The following is a 10,119-nucleotide window of genomic DNA, read 5'->3' on the forward strand; positions in this document are numbered from 1 at the left end:
ATTTCTTCAGATTAGATGAATCCTCGTCCTCAAACTCCGACCTTGTTGATTTTCCCAATGTTCTACCGCCATTACCTTTCTTTCCCCATGCATTTTCAATTGACTTCGCCTCTTCAAACCTTTGTAACCCACTCACTGGTTCAGGAGCCAACCGAATTCTTGATTGCCATCAAATGGCTTTCATTTGATATCTGTAACGATGGCCAGACGGTAACCATTTTCTATGACCAGTGTATGAAACTTTTTAGAGTACTTAAGCCATGTGGAGTGTGTATTCACACCACATGTTGCACAAGCATCATATCCACCAACAGTACAGCCACTCAAATTGCCGAGTGCAGGATAGTCACTTATTGTCCACAAAACTACAGCCCTTAATGTGAACCTTTCTTGTTTGTAGGCATCATACGCTTCGACCCTTCATCAAACAATAATTTCAGATCATCAATAAACGGAGCTAAAAAAACGTCGATGTCATTGCCTGGTTCTTTTGGTCCTTGAATTAACATTGTAAGCATCATGAATTTTCTCTTCATGCATAACGATGGGGGAAGGTTGTAAACCACTGTTAGGATAGGCCAGCAACTATAACTTTTCTTCTTACCACGAAATGGATTCACTCCATCAGCTGACACTCCTAAGCGAATATTTCTAGGATCCTCAGCAAAATCAGGGTATCTTTCATCAATCGCCTTCCATGCTTCAGCATCTGCTGGATGACGCAGCAACCCATCTTTGTTTCTATCACGATCATGCCATATCAATTTTCTTGCTATGTACTTCACCAAAAATAAACGTTTCAGTCGTGGAATGATCGGGAAATACCACAAAACCTTTACAGGCACCCCCTTGCACTCCTTCAATGTTATCTTATCCTTTTTCCATCTTGATTCCCCACATGTTGGGCATACTTCTTTCTTTTCATGATCTTTCCTATATAGTATGCAATCATTAGGACATACATGTATCTTCACATAGTTCAACCCTAACGGATTAATGGATTTCTTAGCTTCATATGTAGAAGAAGGAATTTCATTACCATCAGGAAGCATCTCGTTCTTCAACAAATCTAAAAGCTCACCAAAAAACTTGTCTGATACTCCATGCTTCGCTTTCAAGTTTTACAGCTTGATTATTGCCGACAGCTTGGTAAGTTTCGAGTCTCCTGGAAATAAAGGCTTCTTAGCATCCTCTATTAACTTCTCAAGAATTGTTTTCTCATACTTCTCAAGAATTGGTGAAATATAATCCATCCACTCCCTTTTGATTTCATCAATTTCTGTCGCACCATAGTTCATCCCCGACTTAAACATCTGCAGTCAAAGAGTTCAAACACATGTAAGCTCTGTTAAAAACATTTTTAGTATCACATCGTGGAAACATATTGAGCTGCATGAAGAAGTTGAATCACTACCTCCTTAGGGTTCCTCATTGAAGTGTCATAACTTTCTATAATGTGCTTCATATATAGCATCACAAAAAATCCACACTCCCAATCTCCTTTTTGTTTAGGGTTGTGCTGCATGTATCAATTCTACGTATTTGAAACATACTCTTTAAGAGTTAACAAAATAATGGTAAAATAATGGTATTAATCTTAAGTTTCTTTTTCTTACCTTCACGTCCACCCAGAATACTTTCTCTTCAGATCGCTTGACACCTAATTTCTTAAAGCTTTTGAAACACTGGTGAAGAACAAAGAGATATATTTATTAAAAACTGGATACTAGTTTCACAAATCCTTCAATGGAAGTGCCATGAGTTTAAGCATTTTTCCTTCTATGCATACAAAAAAGTTCAAACCCAAAATCAACTTACGTGCTCATTTGCTCCTCTAGTTTGTATCTACACTTCTCATCCAACGAATTTAAGTAATAAAATATCCCATCGAAAAATACAATTAGTACCCAATGAATTCTACAAAGTGAACAGAGAATAAGTTAGTATATGCGTATGCAAAAGCAATGTCAGCAACACCAGATGATATCAAAGAATACCAACATGCTTCAAAAAAAAAACAAGGACCCTTAAATCTAATAACTGATATGAAACAAGGAATGCAAATTAAGGTTAAATTCTGAAGAAAAAATATATCTAAATTCGAGATGAATAATGCAATGCATCTTCCGCTTACCCTGTATTACAAGGAATAAATATGTATTTTCGACTCGGCACTGAATCTTTCAGTCTATTTAATACACTTTTCACGAGTTCTGTTTTATTGACTGAAAAGTGAACTGCCGCTGGATTCATAAATCCGAACTTGGTTTTGCGTGCATCGCCATCCAATTTTTCATACAAAAATCTAGGAACAAATAAAAACACGAGTTCCAATAGCATACCATTAGCTAGTCAAAAAGAAGTAATTATTTATGAAGCAACAATCAACAGAGACTTACCGGATGAATAAGACTATAGCATTGTTCGTAAGTTTCTGAGACGTGCAAACAAACTCAATATCTTCTAGTGCCATATGTATAGGCACATCTACAGTTTGACCAAACACATCGCGATGCAACTCAACTTTGATCGCAGCCCTGCTTCTGAACACTTCTTTTGCTCTCTTAACAAATTCATCAAATGCATCCAATCTCGTTCGCCCCTGCAATAAAAAAGTTCAAGTACAAGACGACCAACACCTAAAAGAGATATTAAACTACGCTGTAAATGATTTCATAATTGAAAAAAAATAGAGATTAAAATACATTTCCGACAAGGACCACCAAGTGTTTTGGCCATTGAACAACACTTTCACGGGCATCATACACAGTAACAATATCACCAGATGGATATGGAAGTATTGCAGTTTTTATCTCCACAAAATCCACCGACACACGCAAACAATCATCACGCATTTTTTTTCCATGAATCATTTTTGAGTCGCTGTGAATAACATGTCCCAGCGCAACAACCCTGCTGATTTTGTCGTACAATTCACACGGATGGCTCTACATGACAAATATAAAATTATTTGGAGTTATCTAGTTTCAGATGAGAACGCCATTAGTAGGGGGTCTTTAGATTAAGAAACTTACCCTGTTAGAAGGCGGATGAGGTGGTCCTGTTGGTGGCTGCAGACGTCATATAATAACATATGAATGTCCTGCATAATCAATTAATCTGGTTTGATTTCTAACAAATTAAACAACTCACCTGTGCAACCACTTTTTTTGAGGACAGCATCGTATTAGGTACCTAGATAAATTAAATGAGTAACAAAATCAGGATAACCAAAATAAACTATGATTTATCACCATATCATAATTAGGTACAAGATTCCAACATTTGAGGATAAAAAATGTAGAAAAGAAACCGAATAAAACACTCATTGGGCGGGCGCTTTAAGAGAGGCCGGGATAGATGTACTGTTCAATTCTTGAGACGTCTTTCTAGCATCCAGTTTAGAGCTTTTGGCCCCAATTATGTCTCTAAAAAATTGATATCCAACGAAAAAAAATTTATCATTCTCAATATATCCTGATTGGTTACTGCAACTCGATTACGACAAAGGTATTCGTACACAAGAACAATAAGTATATTCTAAAGTTCAAATTTTGACAAACCCGATATTTTGGGCCTTTCCTTTCGGATCGTGAACAGCTTCCCCCCAAGTTTCAGCTAAGTCCTTATCCTCAGCACCCTGAAAAATTTGCAATGCCATTTCCATTAAGGTGTTCAAAAACGATCAAACCAGATTAACCCAATTCATCCGGGTTCATGATACCACAATTAACTTCATCATAACAAATATTAACTTGTATTTACTTCTTCATAACTTTCTATGTTCAGCATACTATCTATATTTCTATTTAATTAGAAATATAAAATAAAAAAACAACTCACTAAGGCAGGGACATTTTCTGAGGACATCATAGGTGGCTGAATCGTATCATATTGGGATTTGCCCAATAATTCTTTGAACTGAAGGAATTGTTTCTGCAATTTTCTCTCTGTGTCTAGTGACTGTTCCTCCAATTGTTGTTGGAATTCTTTTCTCAAGTTCTCTTCACTTATTCTTGCTTGCACATCTTTCACTCTTAGTTGCTCTTCCAGTTCTCTGATTTTATTCAGATTATCTTTATTTGATGATCCACGTTGTCGAGGAGTGTCAAAATACTGACTATGGGTCACTCTTGTACCTGCAGCCCTTACTCTTCCACCATGTTCTTCACCCAAAATCTTTACAAGGGCATCTGTCTTACCTTCACAGACAATTGTACCCTCTTTGATCTTTTTCGAGCAGTCATCCTGTTACAAAACCAAAATTTTGCACACATAAAGAGTTAAACTGGATATCTACTTATTTTGAAATAGAACTGTGTATAATTAAATTGAAGTTGTCTATCTTACAATTTGAGCAGCAACTTCACCAATCTCATCAGTCTTATACTCCCCATTTTCATTTTGGCGTGCAAGTATCCATAATAATTCTCGTGGAGGGGGTGAATCACTTGTCCACTTTCCTTCTCTTTTCTGTACAACAAATACATTAATATCAGTATGATGCTTATGTTGTATAACACTATATTTCATCTAAAAGCTTATGTTGACAGAACACAACAAAATTGAAGTTAGAAACTTTGGAAGCAGATAGCGAACTCAAGTAAAAAACAGAAGGAAAAAAAATGAGAATGTATACACGAGCTCTCTCAGCAATTAATTTCAACATTTAACTTCACAAATTAAAAAAAAAAACAAAAAAAACACTTATGAATGCAAACCAGTTTGTCCTTTAATCCAGCATAGGTCCTTCGTCCCATCCTATGCGGATATTTGTGGTGAGCTTGTACCGTTCTGCCAATTTCAGACAACTCCTGAAAATTAAAAATGTATTAGCTCTATATAGTAACAAAATAATTCTCGACCCAATCTTGTTTAGCTCAATTGACATACCTTGCCTTTGTCGCTCAATCTCCGTTTTACAAACTCTTTCCATTCTTCTTGTTCTACAAAACCTCTTAAATCTGAAGGAACATTCTTAAGCTTTTTTCGGCTTTTTTCGAATGGGGTAACATGCTTTGCAGCAGTTCGTTTCCTCCATCCTCGCCACAAGTCAGAAAATTGTCTCAATACATCTTTCCTCTTTGATTCGTCGAGATCAAACTTAAACTGGAGGTAAATAAACATCGACTAAGTGATATATATATATATAAACATTGGTAGGGATTTTAACATTGGGCATTTCATTAATTAATACATACCGTTACGTCCTCCCATAACTTTTTCTTCACTACAGGTGGAACTTCTTTCCAACAGGTATACTTCAGTCCAAGACTTGGACCAACTTCGCTGCCTATGTAACTTGAGAGCAAGCAACCATTTTTACCGGTTGCTTGGTTGGCTTCATCATAAGTAACAGTCCGCCTTTCACCATTAGTATCCCTTAAAAGCTTTGGTAATCTTGTCTTACCCCGCTTTCCTTTATTTGCATCCACGTTATCTTCACTTGAAACTTGAGATCAAACAAAACAGAAAAGAAAAACGAATTAATAAGTGTTTGGCGCGGTACAACCTTAAGGAGCTTTATATTGTCAATTTTTTTTGGTCCAATCAACCATGTATACTGCAAGAAAACACTTAAACAACAAACCTGATTGTTCGCTGTGGGAAACTGACTGCTGTTCGCTGTGGGAATCTGAATACTCTTGAAGCCCGCCATCAGACTCCGTGTCTGAAGTATCCATGAAATGAGCTGCAAGAATAGAATATATAAGCTGCTAGGAGCAAAAAATTACAAACATATCCAAGAACAGATAATATCTGAAGTTCGAGATTACTAGTAAAGACAATAATAAAAAATTACAAACATATCCAAGGTGCTATTACTAATGAGAGATCGGCTAGTATTTGCTATTACTAATGAAAATAGATTTCTATTCAATTTTAGCATGAAAAAATGTGGTTAACTAACGAGAGACCGGCTAGTATTTGTTAAAATGAAGCACTTTCACTATACCAAATATCATAACCATTCAAGCCATTTAGCAATCAAATGAAGAATTCAACTTAAACTGGTACGAAATTCACGTCCTGCAACAGCTTAGAGTATGCACTACAGACCCTGTCTTCCTTTTCTTCTTTAATTGTGGTCAATGCAGAGGTCTCCCTAACACCTGATATCACTAGCCCCTTAGTTAACTTACTCTAATCCTATAAAAACAACTAAAAGGAAAGAGATGCAACAGATATAAAAGACAACAAATAAAGAAACGCAAAACCAAAGGTAACAACACTTAATCTTTTCTTTCTAAAATACTGAAAGTGTGAGAATCAGGCAGTATCCCATTATTTGACATTTCACCAAGCACCTTGTATGCATGGCCCATTGATCGGAGTAGTATAAGATACCGAATTCGGAGAATGATCCCAAGACAAATATAAGAGAAAGATTTGATTTTAGGAGGGGAATACCTTGTAATCAACTGTTTACGCTTTCACCTTTCAATATATTAGTTTCAGGGAAATGGAAGGATTTTGCTTGATTAACATCAGATAGAGAAAACAACTTGCAGTTGGCTTCACGTAATCTCTTCAAAACTGCTGCAGTTTCAAACAAGGAAATGATGGAGAGAAAATAGGGAGTGGAGTGGTGTTGATCGTGGGATACCAAAATTGGCAGTAAATTTGAAATGGGTACATCATAGGCGCGGGTATTAAACAGTTGCATCAGACACGATTTAATGTAAGCCGTGTCCAATAAAAAATCTCCGTGAGATCTCATCGATCAATAAAATCTTCGGTAGAATTAGCTGAATGGATAAATTAGTTAGGGATTGATAACAGGGGAGAATGGGTTTTGATTTCGAATTGAAATTTGGCAACAGGGGAGAATGGGATTGATAGCAGGGGAGAAATTAGGTTTAGAAACGGGAGTTGTGCTTCATCTTCCAGGCTAGAACCTTGTCTCCCCCTTTGTGAATTTCGTTTGTATCGAAACCAAGGTCCTAAATCCACAACACGTCTCTGGAGATAAATACGTGTCCAATTTACTGTCTCGGCTATCAATTAAATACTGCCCAATTTACACGTCTCTGGAGATAAGTACGTTTGTAAAACCGGGTCTATTAAGTATCTAGAAATCTAGTGTCTCGGCTAAAATGAATGCCGGGACTAAAGATATCGTGAATAGTCCCGGACCTTTATATCCCCGAGACGAACTCAATTTTGGTCACGTGTTTACATAAAACCGTGACAAGGTCAACCGTGACTAAAACCCCTTATTGTACTAGTGACATTCTTCAATATATACACTATAGCCTGTCTGTTCTTCAAATAAACTTCAACTACAGCCACTGAAGTAGTGAATTCAGTTGGAAAAGCTAGGTGTGGTGGTGTGGAACCATATAAAGCTTGAAAGGGAGTCATCTTAATGCTGGTGTAGTAATTTGTGTTATACCACCACTCTGCTAGAGGAATCCAATTTGACCAATTTCTAGGTTTGTGCCTTGTCATGCACCTTAAGTATCCTTCTAATCAGGCATTGACTCTTTCTGTCCGGCCATCAGTTTGAGGATGGTAGGAAATGCTGAGTTGTATCTTGGTCGATTTGAATAGTTCTTTCCATAATGAGATAGTGAAGACTTTGTCCCTATCAGAGATAATGGAAGAGGGTAGCCATGCATCTTGAAAGTGGAGTTGATAAATTCTTGAGATACAATAATGGAAGTGAATAGATGGCTGATAGGTATGAAGTGGTTTTATTTTGTGAGACTCTCTAGTATTATAACAAAGATGACATCTTTCTTATTGGACTTGGGCAAGACTTCAATAAAGTTCATAGATATATATTGCCATGCTTGAGTAGGGATGGAAAGTAGCTGAAGAAGGCCTGTTGGGTGTGTGTGTTCCACTATGTTTCTCTGACATATATCAAATTGTGTTACAAAGACCAATATTTTTTAAGCCATTTCCACTATAAATATTGCTTGGCTCTGAGATAACTTGCTTGAATGCCAGAGTGGCCACCAACTGCAGAAGAGTGCACTGGACACATGATATTTTTTCTTAAGTTATGAGAAGTACCTACATAAATCCTTCCTTTATATCTTAGGATACCGTCCGTGTAAGAGTAATGAAGTACTACATTAGCATTGACCCGTAGTTGGGGAATGATTTGAGATGCCAAAGAATTTTGATCGTAGATTTTAATAACATCTTGAATCCAAGTTGGGGTATAAAAACATAGCTTGAGTTAGAAATATCACCTTGTAGCCTGGATAGAGCATCATCATCTTTATTCACTATGTTTGCTGTAATAATGTAGTAATTTTTTGGTCGATAAAGTATTTAATGCTTTGATGATCAGTGTTAATGATAAAATGAAGTCCAGTTAAGTAGTTCTTCCATTTGATAACATCCATGACCACAACAAGGAATTATTTCTCATAAGTAGATAATCCAAGATCTTTAGGTCCCAAAGGCTTACTGAGATAGGTAATCACTCTACCTTCGTTCATAAGTACAACCCCTACACCTCTAGAACATGTATCAGTTTCAACAACATATGTCTTAGAAAAATCTAGTAAAACCAAAACAGGTGTTGAGCACGTAGCTTGTTTCAAATGCAAAAATGTTTCCGTTGCTACAAATGACCAATGAAATGAATTTATATTTAAAAGGTCAGTCAATGGCCTACTGATATTACCATACCTTTTTACAAATTTTTTGTAGTAGCTTGTTAGGCCAAAAAAAACCTCTCAAATGTTTCAAATTAGTTTGAGTGGGGCAAATTTCCATACAAGCAATTTTCTTAGGTCAGTTGCTACCCATTTAGTTGTGATAATATGTCCCGAGTATCCTAAAGATGATTGAGCAAAGAAACACTTAGAGTATTTAGCCTGGTGTGCTCTTAGTATATTGAGGACTATTGTAAGATGTGTTACATGGTCTTATAGAATAAGACTATAGATAAGGATGTCATCAAAGAAAACTAACGCAAATTTTCTAAGATAAGGACCAAAAATAGAGCTCATAAGAGCTTGGAAGGTAACATGTGCATTTTTTAGGCCAAAAGGCATAACTTTGAACTCATAGTGGCCATGGTGTGTCCTAAAGGCAGTTTTAGGAATATCTGGCTCATATAATTTGATTTGAAAATATCCAAACCTTAAGTTTATCTTTGCAATAGAACTATGCAATTCATATAATAACTCATCAATGATAGGGATAGGAAACTTATTTTTTACTGTGAGCTCATTGAGTTTCCTGTAATACACACAAAATCTCCATGTGTTATATTTTTCCGTCACCAAAAAGTTTGGAGATGCAAATGGCCTATGAATGTCTTGAATTATGCCAGCTTGCAGCATTTCCTTGACTAATGTCTCCCCCCACTGGCTTATGAATGAAGGGGCATTTGTAAGGTCTGAGTGATACAGGTTAAGCATCTAGTTTAAGTGTAATTTTTTGATCCAAAACTCTAGGTGGCGGGAATTAAATGGGTTCTGCAAAGACATCCTCAAATTGGTGAAGTACTTCTTTAATGGGTTGGGGAATGTCTGTGGGTATGTATGTGTGGTAGAGATTACAAGAATTGACCCACCAATGCAGGGATGTTCTTCTTGAGAAAGTTTTTGACAGCATCACCACTCATCATCATGATGGATGGTTTAGAAGATAACCCTTGAAGTGTAATATTGTTGCCATTGTGATTGAAGGAGATACATAAATTATTTTAATCGACAAGGTTAAACATTAAATCTCCTAAATTTCTGAGCTAGTTAGCACCTAGAACCATATCACAACCCCCAATGGAAGTAGTCTTAGATCTCCTTCAAAGTGATGATTTTGTATTTGTTATTTAAGATTTTTACGTACTCCAGTACTAGTGGTTTTAGCATCATTGTAAAGTGTTACCAACATGTGAGCAGTGGGTTGTATCTCACAGCCTAATCTTGAATCCAATGCAGAGTCTAAGAAACTATGTGTGCTGCCAGTATCCACTAGTAAAATAATTGCTTGTTTCTTGATATATCCAGGTGTACGAATGGTGTCAGCACTAACCACCCCAGACAGGGCATGTAGAGAAATATCCATGTCTGAGTCCACCAGTGTGTTAGGTGCAGGTTCAGTGGTATATTGGTGCTTATTTGTGTCTGCTTCTTCTTCAGTAACTACCAT

General features: G+C 36.6%; 1 protein-coding gene and 1 long non-coding RNA gene across 3 annotated transcripts; both read right to left on the reverse strand.

The window, feature by feature from the left end:
* Positions 1–1,242: 1,242 nt before the first annotated feature.
* On the reverse strand, positions 1,243–1,662 carry LOC113330399. 2 transcript variants are annotated; one of them, XR_003350249.1, is made up of 3 exons: positions 1,617–1,662; positions 1,415–1,519; positions 1,243–1,313 (listed from the first exon to the last, which is right to left on the reverse strand). It is a non-coding gene; the product is annotated as an uncharacterized LOC113330399 (long non-coding RNA). The 2 variants fall into 2 exon arrangements; XR_003350250.1 differs by having other exon boundaries at positions 1,415–1,534; positions 1,617–1,644.
* LOC113330458 lies at positions 1,661–10,119 on the reverse strand. Its single transcript, XM_026577268.1, has 15 exons — positions 9,817–10,119; positions 5,591–5,714; positions 5,202–5,452; positions 4,894–5,109; positions 4,722–4,814; positions 4,351–4,473; positions 3,844–4,248; positions 3,578–3,640; positions 3,154–3,195; positions 3,036–3,071; positions 2,706–2,948; positions 2,400–2,602; positions 2,135–2,305; positions 1,819–1,917; positions 1,661–1,685 (listed from the first exon to the last, which is right to left on the reverse strand). The coding sequence occupies exons 1-15, from the start codon at positions 10,117–10,119 to the stop codon at positions 1,661–1,663; spliced, it is 2,397 nt and encodes a 798-aa protein (XP_026433053.1).

The sequence above is a fragment of the Papaver somniferum genome, unplaced genomic scaffold (assembly GCF_003573695.1).
Source record: "Papaver somniferum cultivar HN1 unplaced genomic scaffold, ASM357369v1 unplaced-scaffold_118, whole genome shotgun sequence".
NCBI classification, from domain to species: Eukaryota; Viridiplantae; Streptophyta; class Magnoliopsida; order Ranunculales; family Papaveraceae; genus Papaver; species Papaver somniferum.